Source organism: Nerophis lumbriciformis, linkage group LG36 (genome assembly GCF_033978685.3).
Source record: "Nerophis lumbriciformis linkage group LG36, RoL_Nlum_v2.1, whole genome shotgun sequence".
Lineage (NCBI taxonomy): Eukaryota > Metazoa > Chordata > Actinopteri > Syngnathiformes > Syngnathidae > Nerophis > Nerophis lumbriciformis.
In genome coordinates, this window is record NC_084583.2 from 11,740,001 (window position 1) to 11,762,671 (window position 22,671).

Below are 22,671 nucleotides of genomic sequence, written 5' to 3' on the forward strand. Positions count from 1 at the left end.
ATTCTTCTTCATACTGCATTAATATATGCTACTTTTAAACTTTCATGCAGAGAAGGAAATCACAACTAAAAAAATCACTAATTTTTTCATACGGTGTTGATGTGGAAATTTTTGCCTCGGTATTTTGATGGTGTGGACGTGTGGCACCGAATGGAGATAAGCGTCTCGACAGACGTTATAATATTTGAACAATGATGACGAAAACTGTTTTCTCTGTCGTGTCAATGTGTCGAAAATTGTTATGCGCTTATTTTTTTATTTGATTTTGTGCGTGGCATAGATTTGCTATGCGCAGAGGACGCTTAAACAGTGCGCAATTGCACAGGCGCGCACCTTAGAGGGAGCGTTGCTCGCACGGCTGCGCTAGCATCACAGCTAACGTTAGCCATGCTGCTACCTCTCTGCTCGGGGAGGACGTATACGTATGTGACGTATGTCGTGACAGTATATGACGTGTGTAAGAAGGTGCACTTGCTGTCTGTGAGAGGGAGACACAGGAAAGAGTGAGAAGAGCCTGTCGTGTAATGCCAGCAGCTAAAAGCAACTGCGTGAGAATTCACAGACCTGTGGATGTGTTGAAGGTGTGCTGGAAAATGCGGAACGGAAATTAGGGAGCAGCAGAAAAGTGGAATGTATTACTTAAATCGGTGCGTTGGAAAACACGGACCGGAGTTTTTTTTTATCTGGATCGGCATTTTCCCATGCCTTGCCGATACGCAATTTTTGGCAAATATCGGATCGGGACATCCCTAATGTCTACACTAAGCCGGATAACCCCTTAAACCAGTGGTTCTTAACCTTGTTGGAGGTACCGAACCCCACCAGTTTCATTTGCACATTCACCGAACCCTTCTTTAGTGAAAAAACAATTCAAGATAAAGTTATATGTTTTTGGTAACACTGTAGTATGGGGAACATATTGAAGTGAAGTGAATTATATTTATATAGCGCTTTTATCTAGTGACTCAAAGCGCTTTACATAGTGAAGCCCAATATCTAAGTTACATTTAAACCAGTGTGGGTGGCACTGGGAGCAGGTAGGTAAAGTGTCTTGCCCAAGGACACAACGGCAGTGACTAGGATGGCGGAAGCGGGGATCGAACCAGCAACCCTCAAGTTGCTGGCACGGCTGCTCAACCAACCGAGCTATACCGCCCCAATATTCTAAGTAACAAAGACTTAATTTAGAGTTTTTTGGACACAAGGGGAACATATTCTAAGTAATAAAGACTTAATTTAGAGTTATTTGGTTAGGGTCAGGGTTAGGGTTATAATAAGGCTGTGCCAAATAAGGCATTAATAAGTACTTAGTAATGACTAGTTAAGAGCCAATATGTTACTAATTTGCATGTTAATAAGCAACTAATAAATGGTGAATATGTTCCCCATACTAAAGTGTTACCATGTTTTATTATTGGTGCACAAAATGAACCGTGCATGAACATCACCTTGATCAAACAACAAAACCAACACAGTGCATAAACTCACAACAAATTACACACCTGCAAATCAGTCAGCTGTTGCCGTATCCGTAATACCCCGATAGGGAGAAGTTTGTATTTACACGATGAGTCGGGTGTGTTTTGACCTCCGCCGAACCCCTGAGGCCGACTCACCGAACCCCTAGAGTTCGATCGAACCCAGGTTAAGAACCACTGCCTTAAATGGATAATTATTTAGCCTAAGCCCCCGTTTCAGCCACACTAAACATGCATGAATTGATTATGTTGTCTTGTCTATCTGTGTTGGCCCTGCGTTGAGGTGGCGACTTGTCCAGGGTGTACACCGCCTTCCGCCCATGTGCAGCTGAGATAGGCTCCAGCACCCCCCGCGACCCCGAAAGGGACAAGTGGTAGAAAATGGATGGATGGATGATTCACGTGGACCCTGACTTAAACAAGTTGAAAAACTTATTCGGGTGTTACCATTTAGTGGTCAATTGTAAGGAATATGCACTGTACTGTGCAATTTACTAATAAAAGTTTCAATCAATCAAGCAAAATGCGTTCTCCGGCACTTGTAATGTACCGTATTTTCCGCACCATAAGGCGCCCTGGGTTAAAAGCCGCGCCTTCAATGAACGGCATATTTCAAAACTTTGTCCACCTATAAGCCGCCCGGTGTTGTAAGCCGCATCTAACTGCGCTAAAGGAATGTGAAAAAAAACAGTCAGATAGGTCAGTCAAACTTTAATAATATATTAAAAACCAGCGTTCTAACAACTCTGTTCACTCCCAAAATGTACGCAAATGTGCAATCACAAACATAGTAAAATTCAAAATAGTGCAGAGCAATAGCAACATAATGTTGCTCGAACGTTAATGTCACAACACACAAAATAAACATAACGCTCACTTTCTGAAGTTATTCTTCATTCATAAATCCCTCGAATTATTCTCCTTCGTTGTCCGAATTGAAAAGTTGGGCGAATGTGGGATCCAAAATGTCGTCTGGCGCTGTCTCCCTGCCTCCCTGTCTTGGTGAACGTCACGTGTGTTCGCCTTCTGTCATCCACTGTTCCCACGCAGTTAGCAGTCTAGCTTCGAATGCCCTGTTGACACCAATATCTAGCGGCTGGAGGTCTTTTGTCAATCCACCCGGAATGACGGCGAGTATTGAATTAAGCGCGTAAGCGTGTCTCTTAATGTGATGTTATGAGCTAGCAAATATAACAACTACACTACCCAGCATGCAACGATAGTGACGAGCATGCGCGGTAGCCCTGAGAAGCGTTGTTGTATGCTGGGAGTTAGAATGTGGTTATGAGCACGCTGTGAGTAAACGTTGAGAACTCAGTTAACACGCCTCGTCTGCATTATTTATAATTAGACAGACAACACACTTAATAGGAGCCATTTTGGGGTCTTTACATAAACACACAAATGGAAATGAAACGTCACATATCCCAGCATGCACCGCGCGCTTCTTCTACGGGGAAAAAAGATGGCGGCTGTTTACCGAAGTTGCGAGACCGAAACTTTATGAAAATGAATCTTAATATTTATCCATATATAAAGCGCACCGGGTTATAAGGCGCACTGTCAGCTTTTGAGAAAATTTGTGGTTTTTAGGTGTGCCTTATAGTGCGGAAAATACGGTAGCTCCTGACGTTTGGATTCTAAGGCTACAGTATTTTTCGTACTATAAGTCGCAGTTTTTTTTCGTAGTTTGGCCGGGGGTGCGACTTATACTCAGGAGCGACTTATGTGTGAAATTATTAACATGTTACCGTAAAATATCAAATAATATTATTTAGCTCATTCACGTAAGAGACTAGACGTATAAGATTTCATGGGATTTAGCGATTAGGAGTGACAGATTGTTTGGTAAACGTATAGCATGTTCTATATGTTATAGTTATTTGAATGACTCTTACCATAATATGTTACGTTAACATACCAGGCACATTCTCAGTTGGTTATTTATGCCTCATATAACGTACACTTATTCAGCCTGTTGTTCACTATTCTTTATTTATTTTAAATTGCCTTTCAAATGTCTATTCTTGGTGTTGGGTTTTATCAAATACATTTCCCCAGAAAATGCGACTTATACTCCAGTGCGACTTATATATGTTTTTTTCCTTCTTTATTGTGCATTTTTGGCTGGTGCGACTTATACTCCGGAGCGACTAATACTCCGAAAAATACGGTATGTCTGCACTAAAACCCCTTAAACGAATAATTATTTAGCCTAAGCCCCATTTCAGCCACACTAAACATGCATGAATTGATTAACGTGGATCCCGACTTAAACAAGTTGAAAAACGTATTCAAGTGTTACCATTTAGTGGTCAATTGTACGGAATATGTACTGTATTGTGCAATCTACTAATAAAAGTTTCAATCAAAATGTGTTCTGCGGCACTTGTAATGTAGATCCTGATGTTTGGATTCTAAGGCTATGTCTACACTAAGTCATTTAACCCCTTAAACGAATAATTATTTAGCCTAAGCCCCGTTTCAGTCACACTAAACCAGCATTTAAAGTCCCCCTCCTCGGGCAAATTTTTACACTGGTAAGTATGCCGTGTATTTCTTGAATCTCCGGCACTTTGTATTTTCATTTTCAATCACTATGGACTAGACTCTCACAATATTATGCTAGATCCACTCGACGTCCATTGCACCGGTCGCCCTAGGGGGGGTCCCCACATCTTTGGTCCTCTCCAAGGTTTCTCATTGTCCCATTGGGTTGAGTTTTTCCTTGCTCTGATGTGGGATCTGAACCAAGGATGTCGTTGTGGCTTGTGCAGCCCTTTGAGACACTCGTGATTTAGGGCTATATAAATAAACATTGATTGATTGATTTTCATTATAGGCAATTCATTAAAAAAAACGCACCACTACGTTTGCTTTTTTTCAACATCATTGATTTCTACTCACTGTAGACTTCATGAGAGCCAAAAAACATAACACAACATCACTTACTTGTAACATGTCAGCTGTCATTAGGATGCCAACTGCTAGGATGTTAATATATTCTGATTTAGATAAAGTATGACTCATAATCCTCTGAAGAAAAGTGTCTTTTCTTTCATAGTATTTTCCTTTTAAGCAATTCATTAAAAAAACCGCATCACTATGTTTGCTTTTTTCAACATCATTGATTTCTACTCACTGTAGACTTCATGAGAGCCAAAAAACATAATACAACTTCACTTACTGTAACTAGGATGCCAACTGCTAGGATGTTAATATATTTTGATTTAGATAAAGTATGACTCTTAATCCTCGCGAAGAAAAGGGGGGTGGAACCAAGTGTCTTTTCGTGTCGTTCTCGCCATTCTGGGTCTAAATTGGCTGTTAAAGTCTACCAGCTTGTTGGAATAAGTCTCCGTCCTTCTATCCAGGTGAGAGGCATGATTTATGATCTAGAATTAAGTTTGACGAGGAAGCAACTCATCAGTCGATCATGCCAACATTGGCAGTTTGTCTGAGTTAGCGCTTATAATAACAATATCACTAATACTTGGTTAATATTCAAGTTATGAAATGTAAATTGAGTATTGTTGGCGGTTTTTATTGGATTTTATGAGCGGAATAGAAGATCTCGCATTTGCTCTGCTTTAAGCGGACAATAATGTACCTTTATGTACGAGTTAAAACGCATTAAAAACAAATACATTTGTCATGTCTTTCACATAAAACGCATTAAAAACAAATACATTTGTCATGTCTTTCATAATGATTGTGAACGATAGGCAAAATTCCCCAAAAGTGCTGGGAATTTTACAGAGAAAGTGAAGAGGACACATTTGACTTTTGACGCTATATGATGCCATCAGTAGGCGAGTCATTATGACATCTAAACAAGTAAGTGTAAACTATAAGTTAAAGCTATGTAGGGATGTCCCGATCCAGGTTTTTGCACTTCCGATCCGATACCGATATTGTTTTTGCACTTCCGATACTGACCGATACCGATACTGACCGATAATGGCCTATCCGAGCATGTATTAAAGTTTAAAGTTATTTAGCCTACTTAGTTGTCAGAATCATGTTGAAAAGGGTTTTAATACTCTTGATAACAACTAGCCAGCTGAATTAGGGGAGTTTGAATAATACACAATGGTTGGTAACAAGAAACTGACCTGTTTATTCAAGGATAAACACAAAATAGACAAAATTATACATGACAAACAAAAATGGCATCATTGAAACTAGGGCTGGGCGATATGGCCTTTTTTTAATATTGCAATATTTTAAGGCCATATTGCGATACACGATATATATCTCGATATTTTGCCTTAGCCTTGAATGAACACTTGATGCATATAATCACAGCAGTATGAAGTGAAGTACATATTCCGTACAATTGACCACTAAATGGTAACACCCAAATAAGTTTTTCAACTTGTTTAAGTCGGGGTCCACTTAAATTGATTCATGATACAGATATATACTATCAGATATATACTATCATCATAATACAGTCATCACACAATATAATCACATTGAATTATTTACATTATTTATAATCCAGGGTGTGGAGGGGGGCGCCGGATGTAAGTGTCAAAAAGACAGCCAAAAGAGTTTGATATGAGAATAAATCTAAAGTTAAAATATAGGGTAGAAATGCACCCATTTGCAGGAAATGTAGTCTTGATTTTCAACATTTTCTTTTAAGGCTTGCATGTCTACATTAAAACATTCTTCTTCATACTGCATTAATATATGCTACTTTTAAACTTTCATGCAGAGAAGGAAATCACAACTAAAAAAATCACAAATGTTTTCATACGGTGTTGATCTGGAAATTTTTGCCTCTGCATTTTGATGGTGTGGACGTGTGGCACCGAATGGAGATAAGCGTCTCGACAGACGTCACAATATTTGAACAATGATGACGGAAACTGTTTTCTCTGTCGTGTCGGTGTGTCGAAAATTGTTATGCGCTTATTTTTTTATTTGATTTTGTGCGTGGCATATAATTGCTATGCGTAGAGGACGTTTAAACAGTGCGCAATTGCACAAGCGAGCACCTTAGAGAGCAGCAGAAAAGTGGACTGTACTATTTAAATACGGTAGTTGCGTTGGAACACACGGAGCGGAGGTTTTTTTTTTAACTGGATCTGGATCGGCATTTTCCCATGCCTTGCCGATACGCATTTTTTTGCAAATATCGGCGGCCGATCCGATCCAAATATCCGGTTTTCATGCATTTTTTTTTTAACAAATTATAACGAAGGCAGGCCTTGTAACTCTGTTTCACAACATATATACATACCTGCTTAGCTCGAGACGTAGCGAGAAATATATAAAAAGTGCCTGAAAAATATTTATTGGCATTGACCATTGTATGCATCATACAATAATATAAAATGTTGTGTAATTCCATTGACTAAAACTATATCAATTTAGATGACAAAAATTTGATTAAAACAAACATACATTTTTGACAAAGGCTAAAACTAAATTAAAAACTGCTGTCAAAATTAACACGGATTGAAATTGAGTTTTTTACATGGTTGATAGTCCTCAGTGCACGTGTGATTGGGTATTATCTCATGGTTAAGCTGTTGTTTATAGCCTAGCTGTTGTAAACCATTATGTGGTTATTCCTGTTTGAATGTTTGCTAAGGCCTGTATTCTAACTTTAATTTACCGCTCTATTTAGTAATGGCACCAGCATGATCTCCCTGATCATCCCACCCAAGGACCAGATTTCTAGAGTGGCCAAAATGTTGGCGGACGAGTTTGGCACCGCCTCCAACATCAAGAGTCGAGTCAACAGGCTCTCCGTACTCGGGGCCATCACCTCTGTACAGCAAAGACTAAAACTGTACAACAAGGGTAGGTGAATAATAAACTCAACACCCTATCTGCCCCTCTTGAGAGTGTGTTAAATATATACTTCAAGCAAATGAAAATGCAATGTTACACTGGTCCAAGTGGGTCCTCCTAGATGTTAATTACAAAAATACATGACTACATTGATGAAAATTACATTATCATCATGGTGTTTTGTGAGCATGAATCACAGTATACCTTACGGCTTGTCATATGTAATGAGTTTCTTAAACTTACAATTCATGAATTGCTTATCTAATCTATTCAGAATTTGAGTCAGATGTCATAAAACGAGAGAGGCAAACAACAAGATTTCTCTGCTCATGTTTGTTTTCACTAAGCGTATGTATGCACAGGGTGACCCGTCGTGTTAAAGTACCAGTATAATGGAAAAATAAGTTGCCACTATATTAAAGCTATTATCCTATATATCTGATTCATGACCCAAAATACTTACAAAGTGTGCAAGTAAATCGATATGATCGAAATAGTATCAATCTCACGGAGATTCCCGAGCCATTTTGAGTAGATAATGAGTAAGCCAGTCACATGATCCGTGACTGGGAGGAAGGAACCACTGATCCCTTCCACCTTATTACCAATGCTAATCAAGCAGTCTTTCTGAGAGCCAACAACGATTACTTTGGGGAAAAAATAAGATCCAGAACCTAATATTTTTGAGCCCGAACACAAGGAGGATGAGTAATATGTTTTAGAAGCTGAGAGCTAAATGGATGCAGCTTTATTTAAACACTATTGTTAAACACTATTGTATCAGCAGCATTGCTTGGTGGTAAACACACAAACTAACAATAATCAAACAAACTCCGTACCATTTCCGTTCTCGCTGGGATGCCCACCGACGGGACGCCCACCGACGGGACGCTCACATAATCCCGGTTAGATGAAGAATCAATTGCAATCCTCATAAAGGGTTAAAAAAAAAGATGGCTGTCACAAACTTTTTTTTTGCCATCTTGGTGGATGTCAAAGTCGACCAGCTCGTCGGTCCATGGTCACATTTGTCTACCACTAGGTGAGAGATGCATGAATTTAAAATAGTTTGTCTGTGTTAGCGCTTATAATAACAATATGGCTCATATTAGGTTCATTTTCAGGTCACAACATGTAAATGGAGGTTGGTGGTTTCTGGATGTTTTTAGAGGGTTTTTTGGGCGCAATAGAGGAGCTTTGATCTGTTGACTCAATTATTAGCTATTTATTTACGATATCGAATGCATAAAATAAGCCAAGCACATGTTCTTGTCTTACATAAGGATTGTGAATGACAAACGGCACATTTCTTTTCCAATTTTGGCATATTTCCAGTATGACTGATCTTTCAAGATTGCTCTCGTCACGTCATTTGACCCCAAATCTACAGAAATTGCCTAGATATTCGGAGCGGATTATTCAAGATGACCCACTGAATTTGTGGCATTTTGTAATGTTCGGACGGTATTTTCACATACTTTCGGATATGGTTTATTGGATAATATTATTTATACAAAGTCAACTTGTTTTTATATTATACTGGTACTGAGCAACTCTAACATGCAGATCAAAGTTTTGCCGTGTTTCTTTGCATTTCAGTTAGTTTTAAAAATACTTTTGAAGTGTGTTATTAACCCTATAAAAAACACTCCCCACATCTTCCAAAATGGAAATGTCAAAATGTTATGACATATGTGTGAGACAATTCCAGTTGAGCCTCTTATATGTAAGACATAAAATATGCTGTCTTTATTCAAATGTCATGGTATCTAATTTCCCGTTTCTCTCTACAGTGCCACCTAATGGCTTAGTGGTGTACTGTGGTACCATCGTTACTGACGAAGGGAAAGAGAAAAAAGTTAATATCGACTTTGAGCCTTTTAAACCAATCAACACCTCCCTGTATCTCTGTGACAACAAGTTCCATACTGAGGTAAGTGAATTTGCATGCTCATTTTCATGGGACATCATTGTTTTAATGTTTCAATCTGTCTCACGTGGTTTCTCGTTAAAACAGGCATTGACAGCCCTGCTTTCTGATGACAGCAAGTTTGGCTTCATCGTGATTGATGGTAGTGGGGCGCTATTCGGCACACTGCAGGGGAACACCAGAGAAGTGCTGCACAAGTTTACTGTGGACCTACCCAAGAAGCACGGTACTACACTACAAATATAACACAACAGATTTTTTTATTAGATTTTTTTTTTTTTATTACATTTGCTATACTCCCCCGGGCATAATCATATGAATTAAACCTAACTTTGTTACTTCGATGCTATTAGTCCTCCCCTCAACCCGTCTGATTTATTCTCCTTCATCCTCGTTCCAGGCCGAGGAGGACAGTCTGCTCTGCGTTTTGCTCGTCTAAGAATGGAGAAGAGACACAACTATGTGAGGAAAGTGGCCGAAACAGCTGTCCAGCTCTTTGTGTCAAACGACAAAGTCAATGTGGCAGGAATGGTTCTGGCTGGTTCCGCCGATTTCAAGACTGAGCTCAGTCAGTCCGACATGTTTGACCCAGTAAGTGTGTACTCTATAGTAGGGATGTCCCGATCCAGGTTTTTGCACTTCCGATCCGATACCGATATTGTTTTTGCATTTCCGATCCGATACCGATACTGACAGATACCGATACTGGCCTATCCGAGCATGTATTAAAGTTTAAAGTTATTTAGCCTACTTAGTTGTCAGAATCATGTTGAAAAGGGTTTTAGTACTCTTGATAACAACTAGCCAGCTGAATTAGGGGAGTTTGAATAATACACAATGGTTGGTAACAAGAAACTGACCTGTTTATTCAAGGATAAACACAAAATAGACAAAATTATACCTGACAAACAGAAATGGCATCATTGAACTAGGGCTGGGCGATATGGCCTTTTTTTAATATTGCGATATTTTAAGGCCATATTGCGATACACAATACATACCTTGATATTTTGCCTTAGCCTTGAATGAACACTTGATGCATATAATCACAGCAGTATGATGATTCTATGTGTTTTGATTGATTGATTGAGACTTTTATTAGTAGGTTGCACAGTGAAGTACATATCCCGTACAATTGACCACTAAATGGTAACACCCCAATAAGTTTTTCAACTTGTTTAAGTCGGGGTCCACTTAAATTGATTCATGATACAGATATATACTATCAGATATATACTATCATCATAATACAGTCATCACACAAGATAATCACATTGAATTATTTACATTATTTATAATCCAGGGTGTGGAGGGGGGCGCCGGATGTAAGTGTCAAAAAGACAGCCAAAGGAGTTTGATATGAGAATAAATCTAAAGTTAAAATATAGGGTAGAAATGCACCCATTTGCAGGAAATGTAGTCTTGATTTTCAAAATGTTCTTTCAAGGCTTGCATGTCTACATTAAAACATTCTTCTTCATACTGCATTAATATATGCTACTTTTAAACTTTCATGCAGAGAAGGAAATCACAACAAAAAAAAATCACTAATTTTTTCATACGGTGTTGATGTGGACATTTTTGCCTAAGCATTTTGATGGTGTGGGCGTGTGGCACCGAATGGAGATAAGCGTCTCGACAGACGTCACAATATTTGAACAATAATGACGAAAACTGTTTTCTCTGTCGTGTCCGTGTGTCGAAAATTGTTATGCGCTTATTTTTTTATTTGATTTTGTGCGTGGCATAGATTTGCTATGCGCAGAGGACGTTTAAACAGTGCGCAATTGCACAGGCGAGCACCTTAGAGGGAGCATTGCTCGCACGGCTGCGCTAGCATCACAGCTAACGTTAGCCATGCTGCTACCTCTCTGCTCGGGGAGGACGTATACGTATGTGACGTATGACGTGACAGTATGTGACGTATGTCGTGATAGTATGTGACGTGTGTAAGAAGGTGCACTTGCTGTCTGTGAGAGGGAGACACAGGACAGAGTGAGAAGAGCCTGTCGTGTAATGCCAGCAGCTAAAAGCAACTGCGTGCCTGTGGATGTGTTGAAGGTGTGCTGGAAAATGCGGAACGGAAATTACGGAGCAGCAGAAAAGTGGAATGTATTATTTAAATCGGTGCGTTGGAAAACACGGACAGGAGTTTTTTTTTAAACTGGATCTGGATCGGCATTTTCCCATGCCTTGCCGATACGCAATTTTTGGCAAATATCGGCAGCCGATCCGATCCAAACATCCCTGCTCTATAGTGTCCGTCAAGTTATACCTGATGAGCAGGGAAGGGTGACATGGTTTGTTACGCAGTATATATTTAACTCTAGTCACTTGTTCCTTTGGGAGGAGCACACAGACGTATACCGTATTTTCCGCACTATAAGGCGCACCGGATTATTAGCCGCACCTTCAATGAATGGCATATTTCATAACTTTGTCCACCAATAAGCCGCCCCGGACTATAAGCCGCGCCTACGCTGCGCTAAAGGGAATGTCAAAAAAACAGTCAGATAGGTCAGTCAAACTTTAATAATATATTAAAAACCAGCGTTCTAACAACTCTGTTCACTCCCAAAATGTACGCAAATGTGCAATCACAAACATAGTAAAATTCAAAATAGTGCAGAGCAATATCAACATAATGTTGCTCGAACGTTAATGTCACAACACACAAAATAAACATAGCGCTCACTTTCTGAAGTTATTCTTCATTCGTAAATCCTTCGTCTTCGGTGTCCGAAGTGAAAAGTTGGGCAAATTTACGATCCACTGGCAGATGTTGGCGTCGTCTGGCGCTGCCTCCTCGTCTTAGTGAAGGTGTGTTCGCCTTCTGTCATCCATTGTTCCCACGCAGTTAGCAGTCTAGCTTCGAATGCCCTGTTGACACCAATATCTAGCGGCTGGAGGTCTTTTGTCAATCCACCCGGAATGACGGCGAGTATTGAATTAAGCGCGTAAGCGTGTCTCTCAATGTGCTGTTATGAGCTAGCAAATATAACAACTACACTACCCAGCATGCAACGATAGTTACGAGCATGCGCGGTAGCCCTGAGAAGCGTTGTTGTATGCTGGGAGTTAGAATGTGGTTATGAGCACGCTGTGAGTAAACGTTGAGAACTCAGTTAACACGCCTCGTCTGCATTATTTATAATTAGACAGACAACACACTTAATAGGAGCCATTTTGGGGTCTTTACATAAACACACAAATGGAAATGAAACGTCACATATCCCAGCATGCACCGCGCGCTTCTTCGTCATCCACTGTTCCCACGCAGTTAGCAGTCTAGCTTCGAATGCCCTGTTGACACCAATATCTAGCGGCTGGAGGTCTTTTGTCAATCCACCCGGAATGACGGCGAGTATTGAATTAAGCGCGTAAGCGTGTCTCTCAATGTGCTGTTATGAGCTAGCAAATATAACAACTACACTACCCAGCATGCAACGATAGTTACGAGCATGCGCGGTAGCCCTGAGAAGCGTTGTATGCTGGGAGTTAGAATGTGGTTATGAGCACGCTGTGAGTAAACGTTGAGAACTCAGTTAACACGCCTCGTCTGCATTATTTATAATTAGACAGACAACACACTTAATAGGAGCCATTTTGGGGTCTTTACATAAACACACAAATGGAAAGGAAACGTCACATATCCCAGCATGCACCGCGCGCTTCTTCTACGGGGAAAAAAGATGGCGGCTGTTTACCGTAGTTGCGAGACCTAAACTTTATGAAAATGAATCTTAATATTTATCCATATATAAAGCGCACCGGGTTATAAGGCGCACTGTCAGCTTTTGAGAAAATGTGTGGTTTTTAGGTGCGCCTTATAGTGCGGAAAATACGGTTAATTTAATTATTGCATGCACTCCTCCATATGCGATACAGACAGCAGATGAGATATTGTAAACAGGTGACCATGTATAGACAGCAGTTACAGGCTATTAAGGGTGTAACAATTAATCGATATATCGATTTATATTCCTCATATTCAACTACATCGATCTGTGCTCTGCAAGTTTGCCTTCCGAAATCAATCAATCAATCAATCAATCAATGTTTATTTATATAGCCCTAAATCACAAGTGTCTCAAAGGGCTGCACAAGCCACAACAACATCCTCGGTACAGAGCTCATATAGGTATTGATCCAACATTGTTTTAAAAATAAATCGATCAATTTTATCGTTACTAGAAAAAGGGAAATATTAGATTTAAGAACGGCAGACTTTATATGAAGTTTAACACTTTTAATGATAAGGACGATAAACGTCATTCAAGTATGTCTATCGAAACAAGAATGACAGATAGCTATGGTGGCTGAGAAAGGTCACTCCAGATGCAAACGCCACAAGGCAATATAAATGACAACACAACAACTTTCAGCCACAGCACGATTGCAAAAGCAATAACAAATACAAAATGCCACAACCCAATAATTAAGAGCAACAACACAACTTTAAGCAACAAAGGAAGCGACCGAAGTTACGACGACGGACCAATTTCCTGAACATAGTATATTAGTATTATTGAAGAAGCAAAACAAAGTTATTTATGACTGCAAAAGTGGTCACACTTCACTTACTTTTCCAACTTAGTTCATTACACAGTTTTCAACTTTTGTCACAAGAAAGTTAAAGTACCACTGATAGATGACCTATCCCCTTGGTCCACCCCCTGGGAGGTGATGGGAGCACTGAGCTGAGGGAATAATTTTGGTGATTTAACCCCAATTCCAACCCTTGATGCTGAGTGCCAAGCAGGGTGGTAAAGGGTCCCATTTTTATAGTCTTTGGTATGACTCGGTCGGGGTTTGAACTCGCAACCTCCCAATCTCAGGGCGGACCACTAGGCCACTGAGCAAGTCGGTGAGTCTGCGAAAGTTGTCGGCTGTCACTTCAGTTCCGTCCTTATGTTGTCGAATTTTGGCTTATAGTTTGTTATTGTGTTGTGGCGTTTGTATTTGTTGTAGCTTTAGCAATCTTGCAATAGCTAAAAGTTTTTGTGTTGGGGCTTAATGTTCTTGTGTTTTAGTGTTTGTTTTTGTTGTGATTTCTTTCTGTTACTGTAGCTGTTTATGAAAATGAGAGTAGTAACCGGTCAAACCACTGGTTGGTTGCACTTAATTTTTTATATTAATTTATTTTGTATTTGTATTATTTCTATGTAAAAAAAAAACAAAAAAACAACAACAGCAAAAGTAGCAGGTAAACGTGTTAATTCAACCTTAAAATATGTTGGTTGCACTTTATTTTTGATACCAATATTGTATTAGTTTATGTTGAAAAACAAAAGCAGAATTTGCAGGAAAATCTACTGTTAAATGTTAATTACTGGAATTTTATTGAGCGTTTCTTGAATATTGAAAGAGTAGAAATTCATAATTATTTTGTCAATTATAACATGATACTAATTAATAATTTATTATAATTTAGTTATAAGTAATTATAAGAACAATTCATTTATAAATAATTCCCCTACAAAAAATAACAGGAAAGCAGTAAACTTAACCTGTAGTGTCCAATATCCAATATTTATTTCAGTCACACTGGTTGATATTTTAATTTTTTGCTAAAAAGTTACTGAATTGATTTCAACTCGCTAAATTGTTCCGGATCGTATAGTTCTGAAAATATTGTCCCTGAATTGTATCGGCAACCACAAATTCTGAAACGAATTGTCGTTAAACAAATCGTTACACCTCTACATGCTATGTGTGTTTATACCAATGTATAGATGTGTTTCATATGAAAGGCACCCTTCTGTTAACCTTCTTGGGAGGGTGGTTTGCCTGCCACACCCCCACCCCTCTTATAACGGTAGAGCAAACACTGCATTGGAGGGCCTAAGATCGAAATTGAATCACCATCACCTAAATGCATAATATGCTATTAATTTGTGTATAATCACAATCTATTTATTATCATTAACAGAGGTTACAAGCCAAGGTTCTGAAGTTGGTAGACATTTCCTATGGTGGAGAAAATGGTTTTAACCAGGCAATTGAGCTCTCTGCAGAGGTTCTCTCCAATGTCAAGTTCATCCAAGAAAAGAAGCTAATAGGTAGGTGGTTGGTTAACACAGTAGAGTGACTTTAAGAACTTTTAATGAGAGCCGTAGAGTTGTTCTGATGAAGAAAATGTGTATTTATAATCCTCTCTTTTCTGGCTCTCCAGGTCGATACTTTGATGAGATCAGTCAGGACACCGGGAAATACTGCTTTGGTGTGGAGGACACACTCAAAGCCTTGGAAATGGGAGCTGTGGAGATCCTCATAGTCTACGAGAACTTAGACACCATGCGTTACATTTTACGTGTGCATGGGGCCGAGAGCAACGGAGCTGAGAACGGTGCACAGGCTAATTATGCCATAGATCACCTAATTATAATAATAACCATGCCACCTATTATCATCGAGCCAAAATGCTCAATGGTGTTTTGTTTGGTTCCTAGATGAGAAGACTTTGTACCTAACACCAGAGCAAGAGAAAGACAAGTCTCATTTCACAGACAAGGAGGTAAGAAGTACACCGATAGACGGCAGTTAAGTTGTCCTAAGTTTATCTGACTTTGATTGTGTTGAAAGACGGGGCAAGAACACGAACTGATCGAGAGCATGCCACTGCTGGAGTGGTTTGCAAACAACTACAAAAAATTTGGGGCCACGCTGGAGATAGTCACAGACAAGAGCCAAGAAGGATCCCAGTTTGTCAAGGGCTTTGGAGGCATTGGGGGTGAGCAGTGCAAGAGTGTATTTTTTAAATTTTGTATAAATGGTTACTAAAATGAGGGTGTGGTATATAGAAAAGGTTGGCAGTCGTTAGATGTTGAGTTACTCAATTATAATATTTACCTGAGGTTAGGGGCGCAACAATAATCAGTAATATTGATAACTGCAGTAAAATTCCAGACAGTATTACCGTTTAAAATGTAAATGATTAAAAAACCAATATTGATAGCTGCACTTTGATCAACTCACTTAAATGCGAACATGAAAACAAGAGGTAAAAACATATTTCCCCATTAGGAAACAACATACCGGTACCCAAATCTAAACTTATACAAACACATTGGTGTTTGAGCAACTAAGATAGTCAATTGTGCACATTGAACCTACAGGCTGTGCTGTCTCTGAGGCTGTAATCCGAGGAAAAGAGACAGATGTTTTACGGTGCGTTCAAGGGCCGCTTAACACAGTAAGACACAATGCCCGCCAGAAGTAGTAAATTATACTAATAGATTTTATTTGTTACGCATTTTCATTGAAATATATCTCAAACTGCTACAGTACAAACCAATATTTAAAACAATAAAAGCTTTTAAAAAAGCCGTTAAAACTGAATAATACTATCAGTGAAGCATAAAAAACACAACCCATGCAAAATAGTGGGTTTTTAACAGAAGGTCTTTTTTAGTACTTAAAAAAATGAAAAACAAATTATTTCAGTGTGTGTGTATAAGTACTTTTTTTTAGCACACATACGGCAATAATAAGGATAATCGGGATAATCTTGGTCAAGATAACCATGCTATGAAATTTTCATGTGATTATATCTGTACCTGAAGTATATCCTAAATTGGGAAAATGTGTGAAAAACTCATTTCTATTAACCCTCAAGGGACAAAGGCTGACTTTTTTTCAGTAAATTGTTGCTGTATTTTTGACCATATTTATGTTGTGTTACTGTTGTGTGATGTTTCGTAAGAAGGTTTTTTTCAATTTCATTGTCCAATTCTTTTACGGCTGTTTTATAAACTCGTCGATAATACCTCAAAGTCAAACAGGACCTATAAGACCTGCATTTTTCAAGGGGCATAAAAACACATTTTTATATGATTATATCTGAAACTGAGGTACAATTGGGGGTTAAATCACCAAAAAATTATTCCCGGGCGCGGCCACCGCTGCTGCTCACTGCTCCCCTCACCTCCCAGGGGTTGAACAAGGGTGATGGGTCAAATGCAGAGAATAATTTTGCCACACTTAGTGTGTGTGTGTGTGTGTGTGTGTGTGACAATCATTGGTACTTTAACTTTTAACTTTATATCTTAAATTGGGAAAATGTGTGAAAAACTAATTTCTATTAACCCTCAAGGGACAAAGGCTGACTTTTTTCAGTAAATTGTTGCCATATTTATTTTGTTACTGTTGTCCAATTCTTTTACGGCTGTATTATAAACTAGTAGCTAGTCGATAATACCTCAAAGTCAAACAGGACCTATAAGTCCTGCATTTTTCAAGGGGCATAAACACATTTTGGATTCATATTTTCTATTCCTTGTTTTGCTCAAATCTCTCAATGAACTTCAGCCTAAAACAAAAAATATCGAACGTGTAGTGTTTTTGTATTTTTATTTGAACCCTTTGAAGGCCTTTTAAACCAATTCAGTCACAGTTGTCAATTAGTATACAATAGCATAACTTTTGTTATTTAAATAATTTAATGTAATATTTGTATAACATTTTTTGTTTAGGATTAAAGTTTGAGAAATTTGAGGAAAAAAGGTCAAGAAAAATATGAATCCAAAAATGTTTTTATGCCATTTTATGTCTTGTTTGGCTTCACAGATAGTGAATTGAATATACCCACTCGATTAAACTAACAACTGGTATTATGACAATCTTAAGAACGTAACAGATTGTACAGCTCTCGCATTGATTGACACAGTTGTCTCTTTCCAGGCATCTTGCGGTACAGGGTGGACTTCCAGGGCATGGAGTACCAAGGAGAGGACGACGAGTTCTTTGATTTGGATGACTACTAGGTAGTCGGGGACTGATATCGGGAGAGAAAAAAACACAAAGGAAAGAATGAAGAAATAAGGAAAGAAAAATGCCACCTCTCTTGCAGCAAGTGAGGGGCTCAACTTTGTTGACCACATAATGACAGACAACTTCCAATTTACTTGTTGGCTACACAACGTTGTACATACATTTCATCTGTACACACAGCGAAGTACATCACACAGGCTGAAGAGAACTTTTCATCCAGAGAGGGAGAAAGCCTTTCCTGAATAAATCCCTGCCTTAGAGTGCTGGTTCCTTCCCCCAGTTGGATTGGACTTGACTCATTTTTGTTCCTTATCTCCCCCACTTTTCTCCATTTTGAATGAACACAACAGCAAGTTCCCAGATTAATTGCTGCCCTCAATCCTGTATGAATACGAACTTTGGAGTCCCCAAATATTAGAGAAAATGAATTTCCTTTTCTTCCCTGCCTCTTACCTCCCCTCAATGCTTTTTTTTTTTTCTTTTTTTTTTTTTCTTCAGTTTTTTTTTACTGGCGACTGCTGCTGCTGTTGTATTTTATGAGAGTGGGGGATTTTTTTTACCTGGGTTTCTGTAGAGAAAGGGGGACAAAGTATTAAAATTTGAACTGCTGAAAACCATTGCTACCTCCTCATCTCCTGTGCTCTCAAACCTTCACCTGTCCACCTGCCTCCTTTGAGAAAGTTGACTATCTCCTTGCTTTCCTGCCAGATGTGATGTATGCATGACTGCACAAAGTACTTGTGAGTTCTTTCATTGATTCACAAAGATCCACATATTGTTTGAAAGCTAGAGTTTCCCTTTTTTTTTTTTAGCACAAATCAAAATCCTAGTATGTTTGATTTGCTTTACTACCAAAATTAAACCCCTCTCATTTTTGACTTCATCTCAACATATGTTCAGCTAGTGATGTGTGTTTGTATTTGGGACTGTTTTGGCATAATTGTGGAGATTGGTAATTCGGCTTCCTCCCACCTCCAAAGACATGCACCTGGGGATAGGTTGACACTAAATTGGCCCTAGAGTGTGAATGTTGTCTTGTCTATCTGTGTTGGCCCTGCGATGAGGTGGCGACTTGTCCAGGGTGTACCCCGCCTTCCGCCCGAATGCAGCTGAGATAGGCTCCAGCACCCCCTGTGACCCCGAACGGGACAAGCGGTAGAAAAGGGATGGGAGGAAGACAAAAGAGTACATTTGGAAACAAACTCTTAGTTGAATTAATGACATGATGAACATTGTGTATGATCCTAATTTAGCAACAGTTGTTAGAGTTAAACTACCGTATTTTTCGGACTATAAGTCGCACCGGCCGAAAATGCATAATAAGGAAGGAAAAAAACATGTATAAGTCACATTTTTTGGGGACATTTATTTGATAAAACCCAACACCAAGAATAGACATTTGACAGGCAATTTAAAATAAATAAAGAATAAGTGTACATTATATGAGGCATATATAACCAACTGAGAACGTGCCTGGTATGGTAAGAGTCATTCAAATAACTATAACATACAGAACATGCTATACGTTTACCAAACAATCTGTCACTCCTAATCGCTAAATCCCATGAAATCTTATACGTCTAGTCTCTTACGTCAATGAGCTAAATAATATTATTTTATATTTTACGGTAATGTGTTAATAATTTCACTCCTGAGTATAAGTCGCACAAAAAACCTGCGACTTATAGTCCGAAAAATAGGTAAGTTGATCACTTATAGCAAATATATAGGTAATCACATCTTTTTTTCATCACACATTACCATAAATTGTAATATTCAAAAAGTTATTTTGTTGAGTAAACAAACAGAAATTGAAAAAAGTTACTTCATTGCCATTACATTTAAAAATGACGTTGATTGAGTGTTCCTTAGCATGTTCCTCTTCAGGATAGCAACAGCATCTTTAGCAAGGGCCCTTTTGTTTAGGGGAGTCAACGGGGAAAGCCTTAGTCGCCGGGATAGCCAATCAGCAACCTGCAAAATCGCCAAACCACGCCCATTAGAGTGACACCACCCAATCGACATCCTGCCTCCACGCATGGGCGTTTCCACTCCCCCCCCGCCCCCACCCTCCCGCTCACAGCGTCCTACCCAATGCTGTGTGCTCGAGCAAAGCGAATGACGTCTCTGCATTTGCGGGCCGCCGACGCAGGGCTGGGTTTCCATTTTCAGAGCGAGTTTCGGGGGGGATCGTCAACATGGAGCCGGAGATGGAGGACAAAACGTTGGATCTAATGGTAAGATCCGTTTCACCGCGGCGTTTGGGACTGACGGGAGTGTCCCCCTGGACGCGAATATGCGGGGCCGGGAGGGGGGAAAGCTTAAGACGCCGACTCGAAGGCACAGTTTAGAGCGAAGCGGTTTATCCGGGGAGGTGGAGGAGAAAAGGGGGACCAGGAGTCGAAGGGAGGGCCTGAAATCATCGATACCCTTTTAAGAATCCGACATATAATCATTGTTATGATTAAAAATGTCGTGCTGTTATTGCCGGGTGGCTCTGAACTCCACAACGATGAAGCTAACTCCGGCGTGTAGCCTCGTCTACGGCGGATTCGTGCGGTTGTCGAGCCGAAGAACAGCTGAGGTTTCTCGGCGTAGCGATCACTGCGGTGACGCTGCGCCACTCCAGCTTGGGCCCTGTCTGCTGGTTAGCCTTCCTGCTAACCCCCCGGCTAAGGGACGACCGACCACTTTAAATTCACGCGTATGTTTACATATTAGCCGTGTGCTGGGGGTAAACAATATGTGCGGGGACGCCAACTACCGCCGCGGGTGACGTGGAATGTCGCTAAAACGGCCACAGTGCGAGATATGAGTGTTTATATTTCTGAAGTGCGTAGAAGGAAGTGCACTTGCCTTTTCATTCATATAGCATTAGCGGGCTAGCCGCGGAGCTAGCACGTTAGCTCCCCCTAACATTCCTTTCTGTATCGAAATAGACATTTAGTTGTGACAGCTCGGTGCCAAACACCGCCTTCACACGGACACTCGATATAGTTTGTTGTTCATTTATTCCAAAATAGTCATTTTGTATTTACGTCCAAAACCATTAGCTGCCGTCAAAAGTTAGCAAGCTAAAGTGTCGTTAGCATGTGAATAAGCCTTATTTTGTAACGCGTCATGTTGTATCAATATATGTCGGTTTTATTTTTAAGTAAAACACAACTAGAGTAGGAAAAAAAGCACTGAGACCTCGGCATGATCACTATTTTGTAAAGTTTAATAGAGCGGTCCAGCAGCGCTTCATACATTTATCAGCGTCACCTCAAATGACTTTACACACTTTATATTTCTGAGTTGCTAAAAGTTGAATTATTGCACATTGTGTTTTAAAACAAATTGAACTATTTGAAGAGAACAATGCAACGTACGTTCTGCCTTGTGTATTACTGTCAGATAAGATTACGTATTTTTCGGACTATTAAGTCGCACTGGCCGAAAATGCATAATAAAGAAGGGGAAAAAACATATGTAAATCGCACTGGAGTATAAGTCGCATTTTTGGGGGACATTTATTTGATAAAACCCAACACCAAGAATAGACATTTGAAAGGCAATTTAAAATAAAGAATAGTGAACAACAGGCTGAATAAGTGTACGTTATATGACGCATAAATAACCAATTGAGAACGTGCCTGGTATGTTAACGTAACATATTATGGTAAGAGTCATTCAAATAACTATAACATAAAGAACATGCTATACGTTTACCAAATAATCTGTCACTCTTGATCACTAAATCCTATGAAATCGTATACGTCTAGTCTCTTACGTGATTGAGCTAAATAATATTATTTGATATTTTACGGTAATGTGTTAATAATTTCACACAAAAGTCGCTCCTGAGTATAAGTCGCACCCGGAAAATACGGGTAATCGTGAAACTACTTATATATTTATTTACAGACAGACAAGTTTTGTATTCCGTTATTTCTTTTGTTAATATCAGAGTCCGTTCTGCAAAAAGGTCATCCCTAAAAGCACACAGCTTATAGACATAATAAATAATGTAAATAGTTCAATGTACCGTATTTTTCTGACTATAAGTCGCAGTGTTTTTCATAGTTTGGCCGGGGGTGCGACTTATACTCAGGAGCGACTTATGTGTGAAATTATTAGCACATAACCGTAAAATATCAATAGCATTAGTGGGCTAGCCGCGGAGCTAGCACGCTAGCTCCCCCTAACATTCCTTTCTGTATCGAAATAGACATTTAGTTGTGACAGCTCGGTACCAAACACCGCCTTCACACGGACACTCTCGATATAGTTTGTTGTTCATTTATTGCTAAATAGTCATTTTGTATTTACGTCTAAAACCATTAGCTGCCGTTAAAAAGTTAGCAAGCTAAAGTGTCGTTAGCATGTGAAAAAGCCTTATTTTGTAACGCGTCATGTTGTATCAATATATGTCGGTTTTATTTTTAAGTAAAACACAACTAGAGTAGGAAAAAAAGCACTGAGACCTAGGCATGATGACTATTTTGTAAAGTTTAATAGAGCGGTCCAGCAGCGCTTCATACATTTATCAGCGTCACCTCAAATGACTTTACACACTTTATATTTCTGAGTTGCTAAAAGTTGAATTATTGCACATTGTGTTTTAAAACAAATTGAACTATTTGAAGAGAACAATGCAACGTACGTTCTGCCTTGTGTATTACTGTCAGATAAGATTACGTA

General features: G+C 39.3%; 2 protein-coding genes across 4 annotated transcripts in view; both read left to right on the forward strand.

Annotated features, from left to right (window-relative positions):
* The window catches only part of LOC133576756 (eukaryotic peptide chain release factor subunit 1), a 21,111-nt gene extending 2,234 nt beyond the window's left edge, over positions 1-18,877 (forward strand). For all 3 annotated transcript variants that reach the window (XM_061930093.1, XM_061930095.1, XM_061930094.2), the window contains exons 3-11: positions 7,120-7,295; positions 9,080-9,219; positions 9,304-9,442; positions 9,617-9,807; positions 15,149-15,278; positions 15,392-15,565; positions 15,669-15,733; positions 15,802-15,949; positions 17,899-18,877. In XM_061930093.1, the coding sequence (XP_061786077.1) occupies positions 7,120-7,295; positions 9,080-9,219; positions 9,304-9,442; positions 9,617-9,807; positions 15,149-15,278; positions 15,392-15,565; positions 15,669-15,733; positions 15,802-15,949; positions 17,899-17,981 (1,246 nt within the window). In that variant the 3' untranslated portion in view covers positions 17,982-18,877. The remainder of the gene's footprint in view (positions 1-7,119; positions 7,296-9,079; positions 9,220-9,303; positions 9,443-9,616; positions 9,808-15,148; positions 15,279-15,391; positions 15,566-15,668; positions 15,734-15,801; positions 15,950-17,898) is intronic.
* A 1,191-nt stretch (positions 18,878-20,068) lies between these two features.
* Positions 20,069-22,671, forward strand: part of LOC133576735 (F-box and WD repeat domain-containing 11-B) — a 58,367-nt gene continuing 55,764 nt past the window's right edge. Inside the window, exon 1 of the mRNA XM_061930067.2 lies at positions 20,069-20,225. Within this exon, the coding sequence (XP_061786051.1) occupies positions 20,187-20,225 (39 nt within the window). The 5' untranslated portion in view covers positions 20,069-20,186. The remainder of the gene's footprint in view (positions 20,226-22,671) is intronic.